The sequence below is a fragment of the Schistocerca americana genome, chromosome 4 (assembly GCF_021461395.2).
Source record: "Schistocerca americana isolate TAMUIC-IGC-003095 chromosome 4, iqSchAmer2.1, whole genome shotgun sequence".
In the NCBI taxonomy this organism is placed as follows: Eukaryota; Metazoa; Arthropoda; class Insecta; order Orthoptera; family Acrididae; genus Schistocerca; species Schistocerca americana.
This window is the reverse complement of record NC_060122.1, coordinates 70,541,457-70,567,322: the sequence shown is the minus strand read 5'-3', so window position 1 is coordinate 70,567,322 and position 25,866 is coordinate 70,541,457. Positions and strand designations below refer to the sequence as shown.

General features: G+C 43.9%; 1 protein-coding gene across 1 annotated transcript in view; it reads right to left on the bottom strand.

The window, feature by feature from the left end:
• The window catches only part of LOC124612775 (discoidin domain-containing receptor tyrosine kinase B-like), a 260,476-nt gene that overhangs the window by 209,143 nt on the left and 25,467 nt on the right, over positions 1 to 25,866 (bottom strand). Inside the window, exon 2 of the mRNA XM_047141170.1 lies at positions 24,528 to 24,633. Coding sequence (XP_046997126.1) covers positions 24,528 to 24,633 — 106 coding nt within the window. The remainder of the gene's footprint in view (positions 1 to 24,527; positions 24,634 to 25,866) is intronic.

Here is a 25,866-nt window from a genome sequence, read left to right as displayed (position 1 = left end):
GCCATCATACAGTGTGTGGCAAAGGGTACAGGTACCTCTGTCTGATTCCTCTCCTTCCCTTTCCCATTCGCGAATGTTGCGTGGGAAGAATGACTTTAGGTAAACATGATGAGCAGTACGCAATAATCGCTCGAACAAGTTTTTTTTTTGTGCCACTTCATTCGTGGATGAATTACACATCGTAAGATTTCTTCCATGAATATCAGCCACTCTTCCTACTATTTTTATTTTCATGCAGCCATTCCACTCGAGTTCACTCTGGATAGTTACTACTGTTTCCAGCAATTTGTACTGTGTTTCTTTTCCTATGTTTGCGCAATATGCAACATTTATTTGCGATGAGGATCAATGTGAGTCCCCGTACCATTCATCCATTCTCCGCCTTGCGGAAATCACATCATCTGCAAACAGTATCATGGAAAGATTGGTTCAAATGGATCTAAGCACGATGGGACTTAACATCTGAGGTCATCAGTCCCCTAGACTTAGAACTACTTAAACACACATCCACGCCCGGGGCAGGATTCGAACCTGCGACCGTAGCAGCTGCGTGATTCCGGACTGAAGCGCCTAGAACCACTCGGCCACAGTGACCGGCAGCATAATGGAGCTTCCCTCATTATCCATTACATCACTTACGTACAGGGTATCCCAGAAACTTTGCTTCGACGGCTTGTACAGGCGGTCTTGAGAAAGAAAACTAGAATAGGAACCCGTGTCTAGAAACTTCATCCAACGATGCTACAGAGTGTTGTAGTTCAAAGCGCCGTCACCTGCCACTGGACTACCTCTTCGGCAGCAAAAGTGACATTGTACACGACGGACCGTAAGCGGAACGCCTCGCTATGTTGCTTGTCAGTTAGTGATTACGACTGATTGCTTCGATCGTCAGTGGAGAGACGAAGCTAGCTGCTGCTTAGTCAGGCCCTGCCTCCAATGAATGTGGTGCTCTGTTGCCTTGGTGGATGGTAGTTTTGGACACGGGTTTCCATCTGCAGTTTGTTTTTCTCCTGCGTACGGGAAAACTTTGGACATTTTAGAAGGTTGCAGAAGAAAAATAAACTTCCGGTTGGAACCTAAGTCCGAGACCGTCATTCACCAACTGAAACCAACTGATGAAGGAAGTCATCGTTGAAAACAGATTTTACGAATATCAGTAATTTAATGCTAACCCTTATTTCGTCTGCATGTGTGGCTGGATTCCTCTTACATGTTGGTCAGGGAGTTTGAAGATGACGTAGTGAAACGACGAAACTAGTCGCGTAAATAAATTGCATTCAAAATATGGACGACTGAATGTGTTTTTAACTATATTATTTTATATAAAAAATGTGCTCGTGATATTCCGGTCATCGGTGTATGAAAGATTATGGCACAGTAGTGTCGAGTAAGTGTGTATGATAAAAGGGCATGTACAATATACGATTTTCTAACAACTATTACCGCCACGTACTGGTCACATTTTTCCTTAGCGGCAGAAGAAGAGGCTGCAGGGAGCGGAAGAACCAAATACCGCCCAGCCCGCTGGTTACTACGGGGTGAAGAATGGTGCGGAGGGAGCAGGCCACTTAACATGTGCACCGTGCGCCGTATCAAGCATCAACCCTTCCTGCCTACATCGGGCGTTATTTTCAAAGGAACCGTAAGTAGAGCCTTTGAAGGACCTGCAACTGCATGAATAATTCTAGTACAAAAAGAAGGACAGCCGGTAAAGTGAAATGTAACACGGCTTTCAACCATCGTTCCTAAAAGACTGCTGCACAGAATACTGTTTGACGCGACCGTTGCGAGGAGGAAGGTCTGAAACACTGGCATTACTAACATTTATTGGAAGTCGGTATCACCTCTACTCCCCAAGATACAACGGGCTATAGTGAAAGTAGTCACTCCGCCTGAGGCTATTAGAAATATTTATTACTGTTGCAATCACGACATTTTGGCAATGCCATGTATTCTGAAAAAAAAAAAGAACGAGAAGACGCTACAGTTATAAGTAAGGTAACGGAACTGTACAACACTAAATTCAAGGGTGCGGCTATTTAAGTGGAATATGAAAGCCCGCTCTACAACGATAAGTTGCGACATGTGGAAACGTAATTCCCAGCAGTCTGAATCCAAATACTGTTAATATGGTGGTACAAGTTTACCCGCTCTTCCACACACCTTGTGTGCACGAGTCATGTGCCATGCACAATAACAGCAATCAGTTTGCATTAAAATAATAACTATAAGCATCAAAAATACATATAGAAATGAATCGCTCGTGTTACCAACATAGTGGCTGTAAAATACAGTTTGAGCTTGAGAGTACAAATATGTTAAAATGTAGATTTCACATAGTGTGAAAAACGTGTACCCGCAACGGTCGAATGTGATGGGTGTATGAAACCAAATGAAAATTATCTGTACACCCATTTGTAATGCGGAACTGACCAGTAGATGTCGCGTGACGCATGCCCGTCACTGTAAAAGGAGGCGGGTAGTATTGTGTTGCCAGGGGGAAGCAGTAGCAGCAAAATGGGTCAGGCAGGAGAGCTCAGGGATTTGGAACGGGAGGTACTCATTGGATGTCATCCGAGTAACAAATCCATCAAGGATATTCCAGACGTTCTAAATCAGGTCAAGTCGACTGTTGGTGACGTGATTGTGAAGTCGAAACACGGAGGAACAACCACTAGTTCAAAAAAAAAAAATCGCGTGAAATCCTCTGGAGCAACCACTCGTGAGTTCTAGAATGCTACCCGTAGTAGAGATAGCATAAAAAATGACAGTTCATAGGGAGTTAAAGGGAATTGGTTACTATGGTCGAACGGCTCTTCATAAGCCACACATTTCTGTAAATAATTATAGCCGATGACTGAGATGGTGGAAAGTCTAACGACAATGTGTACTGCGCGACTGGATACGAACTGTTTCGAGTGATGAATCACGCTGTACCCTGTGACAATCCGATGGAAGTGTTTAGGTTTGCCGAATGCCTGGAGAACGCCACCTGCTGCCATTTGTAGCGCTGACAGTGAAAAGCAGAGGAGGTGGTGTGACGGTATGGATGTGTTTCTCATGGTCCGTAAGAAAACGCTAAATTCTTAGCATAAATACACATTTTACAACCGTGTTTACTGCGTAAACCAAAGGGACCGATCGAAGACAGTGACTGTATAAGCTTAAAAATGCACCCTCTCATAAAGCAGCTTCAGTGATGCAGTAGTTTTTGGGCAATACCGTAAATGAAACAGAGTGGCCAACCCTAAGTCCCGACTTGAACCCAATCGGATGAGTTACAACATCGTTCCAGACCTAAGCATCCGACGTCGCTAACTTCTCTGGTCTTAGCTCTTGACGAGGAATGGACTGCCTTCTTCTAGAGACGTTCAGACACAGCCTTAAAAATATCCCCAGCAGAGTTCAAGACAAGTCGTGTAAAAATCAAATGGCGCAGACACCCCTGATATTAATTTCCACTAACAGGTGTCCAGACACTTCTGATCAGACAACGTCTGTATTGGCAGAATGGCAGCAGAAGCACTTTCAGGTCTACTGTGCTTCATCAGGCCTACTAAATGGACGGTGGTAAGACTGACGATGACGTACTGTATTGGCGCCATCTGTTTTTATTAGGTAGGATTGTTTTGGGGGAGGAGACCAGACAGCGAGGTCATCGGTCAATTCGGATTAGGAAAGGACGGGGAAGGAAGGCGGCCGTGCGCTTTCGAAGGAACCGTCCCGGAATTTGCCTGGAGCGATTTAGGGAAATCACGGAAAAACTAAATCAAGATAGCCGGACACGGGATTGAAACGTCGTCCTCCGGAATGTGAGTCCAGTGTGCCAGCCACTCCGCCATCTCGTTCGGTCTGTTTTTATTATTTAGAAATGAATGATAAACACCACGCGAAATTCCTGTTTCTCATTAAAATAACCTCAAACGATGTATGAAGCCGTAGATCGGCGACCTTGGACAAATCAAGGCCAAAAAATAACTATATGCACAGCAGTTGTGGCTCTTAGAATCGACTGATGGGGATTCGCACACTACGCCAAAATAGTAAACGCAGCTACATCTCAACGGGAGGATTGAAATGGAGGGCACTAAGCATCTGGAGGACAGTTGAGTAGCTTTGTGAATGAGATACAGCTACAAGGTCAGGAAAAGTAGACAATGATGGGGACAGTGCTTTCCTGAACACAGGAAACTCAATGCTACATGCAGTGACACCGTTGTTTGAAGATAACGCAGCGATTCGTCACCAAGGTTTACTCTTCAAGGCCTGATGACAATTTTAGTTGTAGTTTATAAATAGGACTTCTCCAGAATCGTTCGCAGATACCATTGCAATTAATATTTATGTTACGTAATACATGTTTGAGTACCATATAAATATATAGGTCCTCTTTCATAGCAGAAGGCTTCATAGCTGGCTAAAGTGCCGATGGACACCAGGTGGATCGCCGGTAACTCCTTGTATTATTTCTGAACTAGGGGGAGTCTGTGGGGAGTTCACCCAGTCCTTCTGTGGCCAAATGAGATGCCACATGAATAAGAAAGCATTGGCACCATCAGGACTCATCTAATGGCAGTAACGACTGGAATGTCTGGTCATATGGTGGCTGCACGTTCCACGATCGTAGGTCGCTCCTCGTACTGACTTGTAGGCAGCAGTCAGCAGCCAGAACAAGCCTAACGCATAATCCGTCATTGACGTTTACTTTACTTTTAAGTGTACAGGAAATTTAATAACACAACAAATACTATACCAATATTCATGTAAGCTACGATGCAATTTGATATCACGGAGAAGAAACAAAAACTTTAATGTCAGAGACACTGTAATTTTGGGATGAACAAAAAATGGTTCAAATGGCTCTGAGCACTATGGGACTTAACATCTGAGGTCATTAGTCCCCTAGAACTTAGAACTACTTAAACCTAACTAACCTAAGGACATCACACATATCCATGCCCGAGGCAGGATTCGAACCTGCGAACGTAGCAGTCGCGTGGTTCCGGATTGCGCGCCTAGAACCGCTAGACCACCGCGGCCGGCTTGGGATGAACAGTAAAGGACTTGGACGCCCAATTACACGCAACGGAATGGATCTTGAAATTATGTTATAAAATGAATATCAACAAAAGTAATCCAAGGATTACTGAATACAGTCGAATTAAATCAGGTGATACTGAGGTATTTAAATTATGTACTGCGGACATGTTCTGAGACATCGAGGGATCACCAATTTAGTATTGGAGGTCAGCGTGGAGGGTAAAAATCATAGAGGGAGACTAAGAGACGAATACCCTAAGCAGATTCAGAAGGATGTAGGCTGCAGTAGGTACTGGGAGATGAAGAAGCTTACACAGGATAGAGTAGCATGGAGAGCTGCATCAAACCAGTCTCAGGTCTGAAGATCACAACAACAACAACAACAACACCGACAACAACTGTGACACTAAAGATGGAAGACAGGTTTAGGTTTCAGGGGAGCAAAATAAATGACGATGGCAGGCGTGAAAATGATCTAAAACTAAAAAGAAAAATTTAGTGACATCTAATTGAAATTAAAGTGTCAAGAATTATTTTCTGAGAATATTTATCTGTAGCATAAGCACTAAGCTCAAGTGAAACGTGGACGATATGTAGTTCAGGAAAGAAGAAAATAGAAGCTCTTCAGATATCGCTCTGCAGAGGAATTCTGAGTGTATTGATAAATCGAGTAACTAATGAAGTAAGGAATTGTGTTGGGGGGGATAATATGTTTATGGCTCAACGTAAGTGAAAGAGAGATACTTCGACAGAACACTTTCTGAAGCATTAATGAATAGTCAGTCAGGTAATGGATGGATTGTGGATCAAAATAGCATTGAAACATAAAGGCTGGATTACAGTAAGGATGTTCAGGTAGATGCAGGTGGCAGAAACTATGCAAAGGTGAAGAGACTGGCACAGAATAGACGAGCGTGGAAAGCTGCTATCAATCAGTCTTCGGAATGAAGAGCACAGCACCGCCACCAACAACAACACTGCATCTTTATTAACAGCCATCAAATTTAGTAGGATAAGGTACACTAATTCACTATTTCGCAGTGAAAGTCGATTCATGGGCAGGACAGTGCACTGTACGATTTAAACATCGACAAAACGGTAGGTCATGAAGAATAGTCATTAGTTGCCTCCAAAAAGGTTTGCAATTCAATTTACAGAACTACTCTTCTCGTAATCCTGAAAAAATGGGGTAACATATGAAAACAAGGGCTGTTACCGTCTGACACTGCCTTCCAAGTGAAATTAATTGGATAGATTTTTGTTTCACACTTCTCATTCTCTACGCCGTCTACTGCTTGAGACACAACTCACAGCAGTGTTATAATTCTTTTAGCCAATTACCAGACGAGAGGATAGTGCATCAGATGGAATCCGGTTTTTAATATTTGGGAAAAAAACACCCACTTCAAGCATTTACTTTACATCCTGCACATATATACAAAAAAATTCAAATTTCCCATTGTATGCTTGAGAAAAACGTCTACAAATGGTGTAAAGGAATGAGTAAGAAAGCTTTTGAAAATAGCGTCCAACTTCGCTATGACAGCATTAATTTGACAGCTTAACTATTTTTTTTTTTTTTTTTTTTTTTTTTTTTTTTTTTTTTTTTTTTTGTGGGTGCCGTATCTTAATCGGTAAAAGCGGAAGCATTAGATGATACATGATCACTTCCTTATCCGTCTGTTAAGGCCCCTTTTTCTCATGAAAGAGCAGACGTAGCAATTTGCAATTTATATTAATTACTAATGTCTATGGTCCCTTGGTGGCGTAAAAAATTTAAGCTTCAAAGACAACGCAATCAAAAGGTGCGGCCATTTACGTTACAATTTCGATACTCTCAATTTCACTCATCAAAACCTATATATGAAGCATTTATACACTTAATTACATTTGTACGTAACCCATAGAGCGCCAGTTCTACTCTCACTTGTCCGATGTCTTTTTTTTCTGATGCGGTAGATACAGCTGCCCTCCCCACCGTAACACTGGTGGGAGGTTTGTGTGTTTCAATGATCGACGGAGTTACGCTGGCTGGAGTAATCTTCCCATTAGGGTCCCCATTGCAGGTCTTATCAGTTTGTGAGATTTCAGACGAAGTGTAGACCTTCTAAGGCGTTCCCTTCTTGGAAGCAGATGGGGATGGCAACCACACATTCATCTGACTCCTTTAGCCAAATCTCGATTTTTTCGACCTCAACGATATCGGGTTTAGAGGCCCGAGGCCGGCCGAAGTGACCGTGCGGTTAAAGGCGCTGCAGTCTGGAACCACAAGACCGCTACGGTCGCAGGTTCGAATCCTGCCTCGGGCATGGATGTTTGTGCTGTCCTTAGGTTAGTTAGGTTTAACTAGTTCTAAGTTCTAGGGGACTAATGACCTCAGCAGTTGAGTCCCATAGTGCTCAGAGCCATTTGAACCATTTTTAGAGGCCCGATTGTGTCTTTCATTTTTCCTATTCTGTCTCAACTGGGCACATGCCTACTGAGGTTAACAATACCAGCTTGCTTCCTTATAGGAAGAGGAGGGATCCACAAAGGCTAAGAGACTATTCCTAAACAGAAAAGGCAGCCACCCAAAGGGCTGTGAAGAGGACAGCCTCCTTGGTGATAGTGCGCAGTGGTGACTTCTCTGCTACCTAAAAAACATGTAGTCACGAAAATGTCGAGCACTTGTGAAAATAGCCTCTACGATGATGACCAAGCTAAGGGCACGAGCAGCAAAAGTGGAACCAATATTACGTCAGCACCCAGCGTGCTACAGGTGGAAGAACGGGAAATCTAATGAACAGAGCGGATAGATCAAAACAAGTCCGAGAAAGAAGCACTGGCGTGAAGTTGTAACATTATCACAACACCATCGTCCTTGTCTAAAGCCAATTTGTTCCTCTATTAGGAGAGCATCAACTATCTTTGCCGTCCTATTGTAAGTGTATAGTACAAGGGTAATCCCAAAAGTAAGGTTTACTATTTTTTTATAAGTACATAAACATGTTTATTTGTACAATGGTTAACATTAGTTTACAGCTTAAACATTTAGCTATTTTTCTACATAATGGCCATTTCTGTCGATGCATTTTTGTAGACGCCGTGGAAGTTTTTGTATACTCATGTGATGTGCAGAAAGTTATGAACTTCTTCTTTCACCTCGTCGTCGGAGCTGAATCGCTGGGAACACAATTAACGTTTACAGGTACTGTGAGACTGCAAAAAAACTGAAACGGGCAATTCAGAACCGGAGAAGAGGAATGCTGACCAATGGCGTACACATTCTCCATGACATTGGTTGCCCACACATCGCTCGGCAAACCGTTGCTCTCCTGCAACAGTTTCAGTGAAACATAATCACCCACCCACCCTATAGTCCTGACTTGGCCCCCAGTGACTATCGCCTGTTCCCTAGGTTGAAAGAACATTTGGCCGGAAAGCGATTCAGCTCTGACGACGAGGTGAAAGAAGAGGTTCATAACTTTCTGAGCAGCATGGCGGTGAGCTGGTATGACATGAGAATACAAAAACTACCACAGCGTCTGCAAAAATGCATCGCCAGAAATGGCGATTATGTTGAAAAATAGCTAAATGTTCAAGCTGTAATGTGATGTACACCATTGTAGAAATAAAGAGGTCTATGTACTTATAAAAAATTGGAGAACTTACTTTTGTGATTACCCTCGTAGGCTCAATCCTTTGTAGTTTTACAGGCGTTTCTGTCTGCGTTTTAGTAGAGCGGTATCCTTTCCACCGTCTTCCACGATAAAGGTATTATTGGTATTCTTTAAATAAAAAGTTGTATAACAGAATTTGCTACATATTGTGGAGGTAAGCAAAGACGTTTCACTGGGAACCCTTGGCGATCACAGACAACGCTATAGAGACAACGCCTCCTGTTTTTTGCTGCGGGGAGTCTGAGGTTCGTCAGGCTCCAAAACTTGCCGTGGCTCGGCTTTTAATTTGCAACTCCCTCTGTTGCGTCCGCCAAGTTGCCTGGAAGTTGCGCGCGGCGTCCTCCTCTTTCAGTCGAGTATTACGTAGTTTTGTGCATGACAAGAGCGCCCTCACCCAGAGAAGGAAAAGAAAAGCCCTTCCCTTAAGGGCGGCGCCGTGCCCCGGGGCGCCGGGGTGACGTGAACTACGACGCTGAGCGCCGAGCGCAGCCGAGCGCTGCCGAGCGGCCCCGAGCAGCCACTCGGCTCGTCCGCCTTGCTTTATTGCACGGCGTGAAGCCCCCGCGCGGCCGTTGAGCGGGCTGTGAGGAAAGGCGCCGAGCAGCGAAGACGCCGGCAGGTACGCTGGAAGGAGTAGGGGGGAGGGGGGTGTGAGTGGGGGGAGGGGGGAGCCGCGCTCGGGGACTCCCCGCGAAGAGCGACGAGGCGGCGCGACGCCTGCTGCAACTTTGCTGGAACTTGGCGATTCCAGGGCCCGCTGGAACTGGCGCTGTCACTGTGGCAGCCCGTCTCCAGCGCAACTTTTCCGCTTTGTGCGAAGAGGAGGAACACAGGGGAGTTTGTTTGCACGCTGTAAAGCAACGAAAGGCGGGTAACAATCTGCTGTAAAGTCGCCATATAACCGTCTTGTCTTTGAGGCAGAAGAAATTTGTAAACATCAGAAATAACTACAATGTCTTTCACTAGGTATTTATTACACAAATTTTTCTCGTGGCACTTATTGCATTAAATCTATATGAAAATTCTAGCTTTTAACAATAACCTACATTATATTAGGACAAATAAGCACTCGGTCACAAATATTAAGTCAAAATTGACTAGGTTTCGATGCTACTTTGAGCAATAGTCTTGTTGCAACCCTTGTTCACAGTACGAGCAGCCATTAGCGGCTCGCCATCTCACAACTATTCATGACGTCGCCTTTCCGGGTTAGATCTTTTTAAATATGTGACTTGTAAGTACTGCATCTTTTCCAGTCAGTACAAATTTTAATTTTATTAATGTATTATATACCTAATATGTTTTAGAACAGTTAGTCTAATTCTGAAGACGACTCTCACAGTAGCGTCGAAACTGTGGTGTCACCGCCAGACACCACACTTGCTAGGTGGTAGCCTTTTAAATCGGCCGCGGTCCGCTAGTCTACGACGGACCCGCGTGTCGCCACTGTCAGTAATTGCAGACCGAGCGCCGCCACACGGCAGGTCTAGAAAGACTTCCTAGCACTCGGCCCAGTTGTACAGCCGACTTTGCTAGGAAAGGTTCACTGACAATTAAGCTCTCATTTGCCGAGACGATAGTTAGCATAGCCTTCAGCTAAGTCAATTGCTACAACCTAGCAAGGCGCCATTTATCCTTTGCTATGTATCTAATGAAGCATGTACAGTAACAGGACCAATGTTCACCAATTGTGGATTAAAGTTAAGTATTCCAGCAGCTACGTACTTTTCTTTATAGCATTCATTACGTATCCTGTTTCAGACCTCACGCCAGCCTGCGTGAGTTTAAGCGCGTGCCTTTCGGTTACCCGTCACTGTGGATTGGCTGTCTTGCCAGTCCACAACAGAAACCTAGTAAATTTTGACTTAATATTTGTGACCGAGGGCTTATTTGTCCTAATATAATTCTGACACGGTCACTGAACCTTAGCAGCTATGTTAAAAGTTTTAATAACCTTCATTATCATCGTCAAGAATGCAACTGACTGTCGAAGAAGTGAGGGAATCGCACAGATGTAGAGGTGCTCGTTCGTGGCCATCTTTTTCTCATGACGATGTGATACAGTCCCATTCCACAGTGCGTCCCATAAAAAAGCGGCTTTTGGGGGCGCAACATATAAATTTATTTATCAAATTATGTAATTTATTTATTAGCCCAGTGTATGTTCCCTGCGATTATCTATGAATTCTGGTACTACCGAAATAACCTCCACGATTCTGCAGGCTCAATCTCATTCATTCCATGAAAGGTCCTACGACATACTTGCTCCCCTAGTTTTGAAATGAGTCACTGTATCTCGGCTTTGATATGAGGAAGTGATTGGAGTATTTTGCATTCATACGAGATTGCAAATACCTTCACAGTAAGAAATTACACTACTGGCTATTAAAATTGATACACCACGAAGATGACGTGCTACAGACGCCAAATTTAACCGACAGGAAGAAGATGCTGTAATATGCAAATGATTAGCTTTTCAGAACATTCACACAAGGTTGGCGCCGGTGGCGACACCTGCATCGTGCTGACACGAGGAAAGTATCCAACCGATTGCTCATATACAAACAGCAGTTAACAGGCGTTACCTGGTGAAACGTTGTTATGATGCCTCGTGCAAGCAGGAGAAATGCGTACCGTCACGTTTCCGACATATATAAAGGTCGGATTGTAGCCTATCGCGATTGCGGTTTATCGTATCGCGACATTGCTGCTCGCGTTGGTCGAGATCCAATGACTGTTAGCAGAATATGGAACCGTTGGGTTCAGGAGGGTAATATGGAACGCCGTGCTGGATCCTAACGGCCTCGTATCACTAATAGTCGAGATGATAGCAATCTATTCCGCATGGCTGCAAGGGATCGTGTAGACACGTCTCGATCCCTGAGTCAACACATGGGGACGTTTGCAAAACAACATCCATCTGCACGAACAGTTCGACGACGTTTCATCAGCATGGACTATCAGGTCTGAGACCATGGGTGCGGTTACCCTTGACGCTGCATCACAGACAGGAGCGCCTGCATTGGTGTACTCAACGACGAACCTGGGTGCACGAATGGGAAAACGTCAGTTTTTCGGATGAATCCGAGTTCTGTTTACAGGATCATGATGGTCGCATCCGTGTTTGGCGACATTGGGGTGAACTCAAATTGGAAGCTTGTATTCGTCATCGCCATACTGGCGTATCACCTGGCATGATGGTATGGGGTGCCATTGGTTACACGTCTCGGTCACCTCTTGTTCGCATTGACGGCACTTTGAACAGTGGACGTTACATTTCAGGTGTGTTACGACCGTGACTCTACCCTTCATTCGATCCCTGTGAAACCCTATATTTCAGCAGGATAATGCACGACCGCATGTTGCAGGTCCTGTACGGGCCTTTCTGGATACAGAAAATGTTCGACTGCTGCCCTGGTCAGCTCATTCTCCAGATCTCTCACCAATTGAAAACGTTTGGTCAGTGGTGGCCGAGCAACTGGCTCGTCACAAGACGCCAGTCACTGCTGTTGATGAACTGTGGTACCGCGTTGAAGCTGCATGGGCAGCTGTACCTGTACACGCCATACAAGCTCTGTTTGACTCAATGCCCAGGCGTATCAAGGCCGTTATTACGGCCAGAGGCGGTTGTTCTGGGTGCTTATTTCTCAGGATATATGCACCCAAATTGTGTGAAAATGTAATCACATGTCAGTTATAGTATAATATATTTGTCCAATGAGTACCCGTTTATCATCTGCATTTCTTCTTTGTGTAGCAATTTTAATTGCCAGTAGTGTACATGCTGTCAGATCACAATACTTCGGTGTTCAATACACATTGCGCTGCGAGCAATCAGCCGGTCTGGGAATCTCTCTCGTAACAACTACATTGCTGTCGTCGGTCTGTGATAGGTTCATAGATGTCTGCAATATGGGGTAGAGAATGAGCAAATGCTATCGCTTTTCGTGGTAGTTCGTTTCATGTGTCTTTTATGGGCCGAAAGGTGCAGATATTCTTTCAGAACTCGTTGCTTGCTGCTTCTGGGCGTATCCAGTTATTGTGAAAGTCGGCGAATAAATTTCACAGGACTCTGGTTGTCCTAATTCGGCACGAATAAAGTTTCTTATTGGTGCTCGTACTATTCTGGATCATGCTCCAATTATCAGTCGCGATTGCGATGATTTCTGCAAAACGACCAACAAGACGACGCTCCGAGGCTTTCATGACCTCAACGGAAAACCGACTACTCAAATTTAGCAATCAGTCCCATAACAATCGACTTTTTCGGTATACTGCGTTGATCAACCATTCCACAGAATTAGCGAACAGACACTATGAAAAATTCACAGCATTTGTATTAAGTAATCACTACGACACCACGGTGTTCCGTCGTGTAGCACTCAGTTGCTGGCGAGAAAGTAAACAGATAAAAATCGTTCAACGTTCTATGCTGCCAACTTATTAGAGCAGAAATGGTGGGCCTTTCAAAACTTGCGTTCTTTATGGGACATCATCTATGCTTGTCGACATACATACCTATATACACACAAGAAGTATACAAACACACACATTTCCCGTTTTGTCTGAGACAATGGTCAATATGCTGATAGAAATAATTTGAAAATAGTTCCATACCCCAGGGTCGGGTTTGGGTCGAGCTAGATTTTCAAGAGGTTTCTGCTGGTTTATCAGATTAATGTCGCAGTCGCAGTCGCAAGTTCCCTCCCAAATATTTCCAACTGAGATATTCTCTGCCCACTCTCGGCCTATGTGAATATTTGGCTGACAGAAACTGCGTTCCTGAAATGGGATTGATCTCAAAGAGCCCAACCGACTCGTTGGAGATAAAATAAACGATCTCTCTTAGTATTATGTACGTAAAACACACAAAACGACGCTATTTAACATACACTAGACTAAAAACGTTTTTCTGGGACATATGGTCCTAGAATTAAGTTCAAAATAATCTTCATTCCTCGGTGCTGACCAAGGTTTTCTGGAGGTTTTCCTTGTTTGTAAGGCAATCGCCGCAACTGGAAATTACCTCCCAAATGTTTGTAGCTGAGACTCACTCTGTTCCACTACTGCTTCGTCTGGTATTTGTTTGAAAAGTCACTGACTCTGCAATGGGTCATTATTCAAACAGCTCAGTTTACCGAGAGAGTGAAAAATATACAAAGTGCCCGCTTCCCCGTTCTGCTCAGCGTGAATCCCGTTCTGTATTAAAGTCTTTGACACAAAAATACTAATCACCACAGCTTCTCTGGTGTCTGTGTCCTAGTATCTTGCGGTATAGGCTAGAATTCGAATCAGCGTCCTTACGTAAAAGCACAAAATCTTTTTAGAGCAGACATGGATTCAAGCCCATGCTTGTAACAATAATAAAAGACACTGTAGAAATTGCAGTATGTATCAGCAGCTTTAACAGAGATTCAGGAATCGCACCGAGGAGTGGCTAACCGACGCAAAGAAGCAGCGTGTATGTGTGTGTGCGTGTGTCACACTTCACGTCATAATGAAAGCAAAGGTCGTCGTAGTGACGTACATGGTTGGTACCAACGTAATTTGTGTGACGCCGTTACTGCTTCAGCTGTTAATTACTTTCCTTACAACGTTGTATATTCTAGATGACTCGGTTGTCGTAGAGTATTAAGACAACAGGTGCACCAAGAATAATTTACACCTCTGACTATAGAGCCTTCACTAAATAATCTCTGCACGGAATCGATGAAAGTAAATTAAAAGCTTAATGTGTTATCAAAGTTGTGATGATCTGCTGTTGTCAGATGAACGTGTCGGTTTGTAATGTCTTGACTGTAGGAAGTAACAGTCAACGGCCAGTGGACCTAATTGGGCATCTCTGACTTCCAAATACTCTGGTGGTTTTAGAGGTGTTCATTTGTGTTGAATGAGCAGACGTGATAAGTGTGTGCCCTGGTTAACAGCGTAGACATCCACAAAAAAAGCAGTAGCCCTTGTGTATTCCTGCAGTTTTAGGTACAGGAAGTTAACTAATTCCAGAATACTCACAAATTTTCAGATTTAGCATTGATGAAGATTACCACGTTCATGTGGTTTGTCTTTTCTCAAACAGAAGTGTAGCTCTCAAATCACATTTTGTTGAAGTTAAGTTATGGCATTCAATATAACAAATAGAAGGCAAGAAAATATCAAAATCCATCCGTTAACAGCCTGCGGGAGCGGCCGAGCGGTTCTAGGCGCTACAGTCTGGAACCGCGCAACCACTACGTTCGCAGGTTCGACTCCTGCCTCGGGCTTGGATGTGTGTGATGTCCTTAGGTTAGTGAGGTTTAAGTAGTTCTAAGTTCTAGGGGACTGATGACCTCAGCAGTTAAGTCCCATCGTGCTCAGAGCCATTTGAACCATCCGTTAACATCATTAGATGTGAAGATTTTTCAAGCAAAGTGTTGCAGATGATATCAGAGTTGCATTAGCATTTTCCTTTTACGTCTATTTCCTGATTCTCCACTCTGAAAAGTTATCATCAAAGCCATTTTTCCCAGTTGTCTTTGTTCATATGTAGCACAGTTTTCTCCGTGCCTTTTTTTCTTTATATCTACTGCAGATTTTTAATTTTCAGTGCAATCCAACAGTATAGATGTATGAATATTTTCTAACATTAGTATCTAAGTCGTTCCATGCCACTGGCTGGTTCATATGAGGATGTTGCTTCAAACCATTTTAAACTGATAGTTGTAGTAATATTGTAAAAACGTACTTTACATATACCACCGAAATGTGTGAAGCTTTTCTGTATCAAAGTAACCTACATTCAACAACATATCAACTGGTAGCTACCAGTCGTTTAGGAACAACAGGTTTTGTTTATCTGCCGTCAAATTTACTTTCTGGAGCACGATACGTCTTCAAATTTATCGAATCAGTTATACAAAATATGGCAATTATGGAATCTCGTCTGCTCTTAAATTTTTACTCATGCTGACTGTTGATCTGCTTGTCTAATCATTATGCAATCGTGGAAGCAGATGACTGTAAATGTAATTAAACGCGGAAATGCTGTAAAATAAAAAATCGTCAACTGAAATCAAGCTGTCAACTACATTTTAATTTTATTTCAAAGAGAGTAATACTGGTAAATAAAATACCTCATATTACGCAGTCACATAAGGGCAATCAAGATCAGCAGTGAATTCGGGTACTTGTTGCCGTGGAAGACGTAAACAAGAGCAACAATAGTTAAGTATTTGTTTTTAAGAATGGATGAGACTTCACAAATGCATGTACACGGAATAAAGCGGCGATCAAAGAATGTGTCATGCAGGGATAAATCTTCAGTACAAGCATATTTTTTCAAATATCTGCCTGTTTCTATTCCCCATTTGAACAGTTTCTGAGGGTATGTTTCTTAGGGCACTGAATGGTACGTTAAGTTAATTTTTTTCTTTGCAAATTCACGGGGTACAAAAATTAGTACCACGACAGCAATCAAAAAATAAATCATGCCACCTCACCATGGAAACATGGGGAAAACCTTTTAAAAAGAAAGAAAAGTGCGATACACTTGCGCAGGCTGGAGCGTGCTGTTCGATGGAAGATATTGGGAGCGATTTACTTTTTGTTAACTTCCGAAAGTACAAGACAACGGTAGTAACACTGGCTCATAAGGGAATGATGGGTTGGAATACATTGCAATTATGTGGTCTTAACCTGTTGCCTACAATTTTCAGTTGGAGTAATATAGGACACTGATAGTTTAGTTACGACTCTGCCACGTCACACGTACGTAAGCACCCTATCTGATCACCGGCATGCATTATGTCCATTGTGCATTCCGACGGATTTTAGCAATTCCAAAGGGACAATGCGACACCCGACACGTCCAGAATTGCTACAGAGTCCCTCCTGGAACACCCTTCTGAGTTTAAACATTCCCGCTGGCCACCAAACTCCGCAGACATGAACATTATTGAGTATATCTGGGATGCCTTGCAACATGCTGTTCAGAGCAGATCTCCACCCCTTCGTACTCTTACGGATTCATGGAGTCAATGCCCTCTATCACTGCTCCAGACAGTAGTCGAGTCCATACCAGGTCGTGCAGCGGCACTTAGTGTGCTCGCGGAGGCCCCACTCGATAGTACGCAGCTATACCAGTTTCGAAACTTCGACTCTTCAGCGAACATGTAGGCACCAGTTCCTTCACCTAAGAGCATAGCAAGTCTAGTGAGTTTCCAGTCCTAATTCGCCCAAATCAATCCCGAAATAAGCGAGTCTGTGGTCCCTTCGTCAGGTATGCACTTCTGCTGCGCATGTCTCCATACTCATTCACTTGTGCAACAGCAGATGATTATAGTAGTGTCTGCGCACTCCGATAATAGCCACAGTATTTCCATCTCTTTTGCAGTAGATTCCTAACTCTGCAAAACATAGGTGAAGACGGCTCCTGGGCTTTCAGAGAAGAAGTGCCCTGCAAGGCTCCTGAGGTGGAAGTGCCCGCCTAGGGTGAATTCTGCTCTGTTCGCCTTTACAGAAACTGTGCTAGCTCTACCAGCATCGGAAACTCTGTAGCTAACTATAGTAAAGACTCTGACTTTCGAGCAATAAATTATTCAGAAGTACACAGAAGAGCAAAAGAAACTGGCACACCTGCCTTATTCCGTGTAGGGCACCCGCTAGCATCAAGAAGTGCCGCAACACGACGTGGCATTGACCCGACTAACGTCTGCTGTAGTGCTGGAGGGAACAGACACCAAAAGCCGCAGGGCTGTCGATAAATCCGTAAGAGTACGGCGGGGGGGGGGGGGGGGGGGGGAGAGAGAGGGGCTGCAGATCTCTTCTGAACAGCACGTTGCAAGCAGACCAGATATACTCGATAATATTCATGTCTGCGGAGTTTGGTGGGCAGCGGAAGTGTGTAAACTCAGAAGAGTGTTCCTGGAGGGACTCTGTAGCAATTCTGAACGTGCCGTGTGTCGCATTATCCTGCTGGAATTGCCCAAGTCCGTCGGAATGCATAACGGATACGAACGGGTGAGGATGATCAGACAGAATGCTTACGTACGTCTTACCTGTCAGAGTCGTATCTCGACGTATCAGGCGTCCAGTATCACTCCTAATGCACACGCCCCACACCATTACAGAGCCCCCACCAGCTTGAACAGTCCCCTGCTTATATGCAGGATCAATTTATTCATGACGCTGTTCCCATACCCGTACGCGTCCGTCTGCTCGATGCATTTTGAAGCGAGACTCGTCCGGGGAGGAAACATGTTTCCAGTCATTAACACTGCAATGTCGGTGTTGACGGGTCCAAGCGAGGCGCACAGCTTTGTGTCCTGCAGTCATATAGAACACACAAGTGGGCTTCCGGATCCGAAAGCTATTATCGATTATGTTTCGTTGAATGGTTCGCACGCTGACAGTTGTTAATGGCCGAGCATTGAAATCTGTTGCAAGTTGCGGAAGGGTTGAACTTCTGTCACGTTGAACGATTCCCATTCTTGCAGGATTTATTTTTTCCGGTCCCAGCAATGTCGGAGATTTGATAATTTACCTGATTCTGATATTCACGGTAGATTTGTGAAATGATCGTACTGGAAAATCTCAACTTCATCGCCACTTCGGACATGCTGTGTTCCATGGCTCGTACGCCGACTATAACACAACGTTCAGAGTCTCGTAAATCTTGGTAACCTGCCATTGTAGCAGCAGTAACCAATCTAACGACTGCGCCACACACTTGTCGTTTGATATAGGCGTTGCCGACAGCAGCGCCGTATTGTGACTACTTACATATCTCTGTATTTGAATAGACATGCGTATAAAAGTTTCTTTGGCGCCTCAGTGTATATTATCAACATCAATTCCCTTACATGTTTTGACTTGATTAACCAATGGTGTTAACTGTCTCTAAAAGTGAGGGCAGAAGTTCAGATTTCTGTCCCGCCAAGAATGTGATTTTCCTCCTTCCCAATAAAAGTGGAGGTATGTACACCTTAGTCCTTCCCCCGTATACCAACATTTTTCTCTAGCCATTAAGAGGTCGATTTACAAGTTTAATTAAGAACACTTGGCTGCCTCCTTTCTCACTATAGCGTCATTCTTTGTTTTCAAAGCGTGTTGTGCTTTTTACCCAGCCTCGTAGATTCGTATCTGTCCAAAAAGCATTCTTAAAGTTCCTCACGGTCCTGAAGTTTTCCAGACTCTTATTTTCGTCAGACCTTCCTCCGTTATTAGGGGCTCTGGACGATTTCAACCTCCTTCAAACCCCAGCTGCAGCGACCACCTTTGAGTACTGGGCTTTTCGAAAGATATATGTTTACGACCCTCTATTGCGCCCCCAGGCGGTAATGTCCCATTGTAGCTCGCCTAACTTGTAATAGCTCGTACCTGAACGCGTACTCAGGTGCAATAACCATCTCACGACTTTATGGGATCCAAATGAATGACAGTTAGCTTTTGCGTCAGTTTGGCAAAAACTGGCATCTGCGACCAGGTCTGAATTCGTGTATTAAGGACCTATCTGCGTCCTCGTGACAACAGTGCGCTACTGTTGCGTTAAAGAAGACTACTCCCGTAGTAAGGGACAATTAGCACGGCGGAGCGCAGACGCCGCAGTCCGGCTTGGGTGGCCGCGGCCCCCACGTATTAAAACGGGCCGCGGCTGACCCAGCGGCCCGTATCGATCACGCCGCACTTGCCGGCGGGCGGCAGGCGCCGCTCTGTCTGCCGCCAGCGGGGTTCCCTCTGACGGCCCCACCTCCGCCACCAGCACCAGAGACCACCACAGTCTCGGCAAAGTGCTGCGAACACAGCGGTTTCTTTGACTGCTGCTGCTACGCGCAAAATTTTCTGCCTTAATAACACAGTGGTTTACACAGCGTCTCAACTAAAATTATCTAATTTATTTTTAAAGAAGTGCTGCATATGTGTGTGGGTCACGTGGAGCACATGTTTGTTATATAAGGTAAAAGTTATTAAAGTTACTTTGCGTGATGTAGCCACTAGCTACAATTTGCAACGTATTCTTCTACAACTTGACCGCTTCATGCGACTTGTCCATTAAGCCTACTGCATCATTTAATCCTCTGTCTTGACAGAAAACGTTGAGGCCCCAAGTATGCATGCTAATTGCAATGCTACTTCGTATTGTCCATCTGAGCCATTTGTTTGCTATCGAGTTTCCAAGTATCAATAAGTCCTCCGCTTCCACTCCCCCCCACACTTCCAAAAATTAGCGCAACAGTGGACATTGAGCATGTAGATTTTTCATGGCCGAATACACAAATGCTAGTTATGATGGTTTTATAAGGTTCAGATTATTTACTGGATGAATATTGTGACCCAATCAAGCCAATAAAAGAGTATGAAACATACGAAACCAGTGGGTATCGATAGCTCCTGTTACGTAAAAAAGATTTCGTATGTACAAATATTCGCAAAATATTCGTTGTTTCACTTTTAAACATTCATATTGCAGGTATTTGAATTAATGTTGAAGCATTTCATTTAAATTTCAGTAAATTCATTTTTATTAATTGTTTCAAAGATGTACGAGAGTATTATCGACGAAATTGTAAACTCTATGATTAGCATGTTATCTTTGTTCTGTTTCGTTGTGCAGTCTTGGCGGAACCGTAGTTGTAAATCGGCGTTCTTGGCGGGAATGTGAGGTGGTTGACGGAAGAACTATTGTCCGAGCGTTGTCCAGATAATTAATGTACCGCAACCATTTTTTTCTGAGCCGAAAACAAAGCTACGAATGTGAAACGTTATCTACGTATTACACACATCAAAAAAAGTTTTGCATAACCACCATTCCCAGAACACCTGAAGATAGACGTTGTCTGTGGATATTGTACCACAGACACAGACTCTTTGACTGTTCAGAAATGTCCCTAAACCCGCCAAATATGTAAACAACCATGCATGAGCAGCGCCTATTAGACGGAGGGAGTCCAACAGCCGACTAGTTCCAGGAAGGAGGTACACGGCTCGTGTTGTCTGTTGTTCAACCATGCATAGACGCTCAATACTGCAGTTCGATCGCGTCCGCATTGTTACTTTGTGCCAGGAAGGGCTCTCAACAAGGGAAGTGCCCACGCGTCTCGGAGCGTACCAAAACGATGTTCTTCAGACATGGAGGAGATTCAGAGAGACAGGAACTTCCGAGGACATGCCTCGCTCAGGCCGCCCAACGGCTACTACTGCAGTGCATGGCCGCTACCTACGGATTACGGCTTGGACAAACCCTGACAGCAACGCCACCATGTTGAATAGAACTAGTCGTGTTACGACTCAAACTGTGCGCAACAGCCTGCATGATGCGCAACTTCACTCCCGATGTCCATGGTGACGTCCACCTTTGCAGCCACGACACCGTGCAGCCCGGTACGGATGGGCCCAACAACATGCCGAATGGACCACTCAGGATTGGCACACGTTCTCTTCACCGATGTATGTAGCATATGCCTTCAACCAGACAATCGTCGGAGACATGTTTTGAGACAACCCGGCCAGGCTGAACACCTTAGACACACTGTCCAGCGAGTGCAGTAAGGTGGAGGTTCCCTGCTGTTTTGGGATGGCATTACGTGGGGCCGACGTACGCCGTTGGTGATCATGGAAGGCGCCGTAACGGCTGTACGATATGTGAATGCCATCCTCCGACCGACAGTGCAACGATATCTGCAGCATATTGCCGAGGCATTCGTCTTCATGGACGACATTTCGCGTCCCCATCGTGCACATCTTGCGAATGACTTGCTATAGGATAAGGTCATCGCTCTACTAGAGTGGCCAGCATGTTCTCCAGACCTGAAACCTATCGAACATGCCTGGGATTGATTGGAAAGGGCTGTTTATGGACGACGTGACTCACCAACCACTCGGAGGGATCCACGCCGAATCGCCGTTCAGGAGTGGGACAATCTAGACAAACAATGCCTTGATTAGCTCGTGGATAGTATATCACGATGAATACAGGCACGCAGCAATGCAAGAGGACGTACTACTGGGTATCAGATGTACCGGTATGTACAGAAATCTGGACCAACACCTCTGAAGGTCTCGCTGCATGGTGGTACAATACGCCATGTGTCGTTTTCCTGACAAGGACTGAATCGACTAGTGGGTGTCAGGAGTGTCTAAGATTGACAAGAACATTGTTGTGTTACACATCGCAGTGCAAACTGTCGTTCTCGACCGCGTAATGAGTATGAATGAACACTCAAGGGAACGGGTTATTCCACTGACGCCATCTGTTTCATCTCTAGAGGCTTCATCATGTATATTTTCAGCGGTGGTGTGTCCGGAATATATTCTTCAGCCACTCATAAGAAAACCATGTGATCTGAATGCTGGACGTAGAGGCATCAAGAGAAGGGGTGAGGTATGTGGACGACCTTCCTGTCATGTTGCATTTCCAAGGCGTAGAGTAAATTATCTAAAAAAGTTGAATATTGTGGAATAAGAAGTCCGCTCAAATTTCTTGGAAATTGGAAATTTATGGTACGTTCCATGGGACCAAACTGCTAAGGTCATCGTTCCCTCGGCTTACACACTACTTAATCAAACTTAAACAAACTTACGCTAACGACAACACACACATACCCATGCCGAAGGGAGGACTCGAACCTCCGATGGGGGGAGCCGCGTGAACCGTGGCAAGGCGCCCCTGACCGAACGGCTACCCTGCGTGGCTCAAATTTGTTGAATTTACGAAGTGCAGCAAGGAGGAGTACTTCACTATAGGAACAACGAAGGAACTTTGAGAATATTGGAATAATAATAAAAGAAAAGCCATTGCGGAATAAATCGTAATGAAAGGAAACATCCCTATTATCCCACCGATATTTAGATTTCCTATGAATTCTTAAACAGGCTATGAGGAATGTCGGAATGGTTCCTTCGAAAAGGGGACGGCCGATGTCTGTGGCATTCCTTGTCTAATAGAAGACTCAGCTCCGTATCTAAACGACCTCCCCGTCGGCAGGACGTGAATCCCCCATCATCTTTCTCTACAATTAACACCAAAGAAATGCCATTCTGTCACTGTGTAACTGTGACGAAAGGATATAAACCGCATCTTCTTGTCATGTGGAAAGTGCAAATATTCTAGAGAAGAAGTCATGCGATAGTTGGTCCAGTTCCCACAAAACATTGTGTCAATATTCTTCTTTACAATTTGAAAGTTTTTACGGTACTTAATAAAGTGATACAGAGAACTGAAGGGATAAAAATTTAAATATATTTCTAAAACGTTACGTTAACTGTGTATTTTAGCAGTCTCATTAAAAGGTGCCGGATGTTACACATGATCTTAACAAATCTTAAGTAAGGTATTTGCAATGTAAGATGGTCATTGTAACGTACTAATTTCAGTGTGCAAATAGGCTAGTTGTAAGTTTTGGGCACATTTACACTTCAGATTGTTATAGGCTTATCCATTGTTCTACGTCATCCACCTAAATTGTATCACAATGGTAATGATGTTCTTCACCCCGATAGCCGTCTACGACTTAGTCATGTATATACGCTTTATTTGTTGGTGCTACATTCCTTTCTGGCAGGATCTGAGCAACATGCAATCAACTGCTGGCTTTATTGCTCCCAAATTTTCGGAGTGGTATGACTCGTGCTTGTAGTAGTAACGCAAATAATTATTTACTGTCAGTATTAGTTGCCAAGATGATGTAATTGGAATTTATTTCATTTTGGACTGCAATTTCACACTCCGTATGTGTTACAGTTAAAATACAGCCCTTTCAGAGCATAGTTTTCTGTCAGCCACATAATAAAAATGCCGCTGTCAGAGGAAAAGTAAGGAGTGTGTTTTAACGGATACAGTTCACTGCACTACGGAGAAATAAGTAAAAAAAACAGAACATATCTACGACAAGTGGAACTGTCTCTCTTTCACTCCATTTCTGCACCTATTGAGAATATTTGGTCATTCTTGTGGGAAAAGAAACACGTATTTAACAAAGCTACTGGAAACTAACACACCTGCTACCTGTATGCATTCCTTCAGCGCCTCAACAAAGAAAAAAAAATGCTATGGTGATTGACCACCAGCATCATTTGTACATAGAAACCTTTTTTCAAAATTTCCTGTATCAAGTAAAGACTCGTGAACTGTCAACGAAACGCTTTGTAAAGTAGGTGCTATTGTTATACAAATCGCGTTACAAGCTCATAGGTTATGGGATATAGTTCTCCCGTTCAAGGATGACACGCAAGTGAGAATAGTCGGAAGACCATGATGTTAGCAGTTGTTTGGTGGGTTATCATTTCCGTAATCTAAACTTTTTTGTATAATAGTCAAGATACGTTTCTGCATTTCACATTAAAGATTTAGCATTTTCTTTGTACGCGTAATTCGGCACTGAAAGATTACGTAATTAAGAGAATATTTGCTTGTACAGAAAAATGTGGGATCATCGCTGTTCATTCCCAGTTTTCGTACTGTCTAGCGTCTTAGCAACTATATTCGACTTTCAGTTGTCATCTTCATAATGAAACAGCAATGAATATTATAAAAGTAGACTCATAGAAACGGACACACACACACACACACACACACACACACACACACACACACACACGGAATACACTTGCTTTTTATTGACACACTACGGTCTCATTTGTAAATGAAATTGCTTCTAGCCAAGAATTTTCGCAGACTGTTCTTGGCTGTAATGCAAATTCTGGAACTGTAAGTCCCCGTTTTAATACTAACAGTTGGAAAGCAGTTTGTCCTACTCCCACCTCACTGGGATCTGAGACGGAAAACTGAACTCTGATTTCAGCGCTGCCCTACTGAGTTGTGAATACAGTGGAAAAAAGTAGAAGACGGACGCTGACCTTCCATTCTGCGGTCCCACGTTGCCGCTGTCGAAGGATGAACTGGCGCTAATGTCCTCGTCAGCGATGGCCCCTGACTCCATCCCCAGTGGCGCGACGCATTGTGCTGCAAGGAAACAGGAGCCATCAGTACACACTGTAAAAAGCTCTTCAAAATTTAATGAACACTGCTTCAAATCACGAGTAATGAGAATGACTGACATTCTGGATTCTTCCTTCTTTGCATTGTGCGCTGCACCGTATTAGTAGCAAACATATGCATTACGATAAACAATTTATTTGGGCAACAACCACTGATCCTCTATGTTTTTAAGGTTTCTATGAGTACTACTTCTAACAACAGTTGTAGTGTTCTTCTACCCATATGATTTCAAACATCGTGTTAGCATAACTTCGAGGACATAATATGAACACAATAACTTGGATGGAGAAGGGAAGAGAAACGGGAAGAAAGAGAGGGACGTAACAAAAGCTCGGACTGTGTGAGAATGTGGCAGACCGTCGCCTTTTCAGCAGTCTCCTTGAGTGATTTAGGGTCATCAGAATCGTATTCGTTGGCAGGTAGCTGAACACTGGTTGTCGCGAACGTAAGTTCAGTGTCTTAAATACTGCGAAAACTCGGTCAGTATGACAGTAGAAAGCGCATCTGGCTGACCTCTGTCGTAACCCACGTAATGTAACTGTCATACGTGACACCAAAGCGCGACAATGGTGCAGGTACTTTCAAGCAGGATTCACGGATTTCGTGATGCAAACAGTCAGGTAAGGAAGCGACTGCCAACCTATGATTTGTTTCACTAAGTGGATAAGACGATGCCAGAAAATAGTCTACGAAGCACAATTCAGAACACGCGAAGATGAATATTGTCATCAGGCACTATCTTTCTCCATTACAAGGGTCTGCCTCACACTGCAGCTGCAACAAAGAACCTGATGAAGCGTTTTCAATGGGAAGCGTTTGATTATCCATGATTTCAGACTTGGCTGCTTCTTAGTTTCATCTATTTGTACACATGAAATGCTGGCTATGAGGACAGCAGTTTGGTACAGGCAACGAACTGCAGACCAGTGTAGAGAATTGGCGGAAACCACGGCTGCGTTCTACGACGAGGGTATTCCAAAGTTGGTACCATGCTACGACATGCTTAAGTCGGAGCGCCGACTATGAAGAAAGGTAGCTAGAAAGTGTACTAAATATTGCAAATACAAAATTTTTCATTTTCACTGAGGTTTCCATTTTATCACCTTTTCAGAACTTGGAAAAAAAGATTATTCTTGGTTAATTTTGAAGGTACATTCTGTGTATACGTGGATACTGTCCGTAGAATATGTTGCAAAG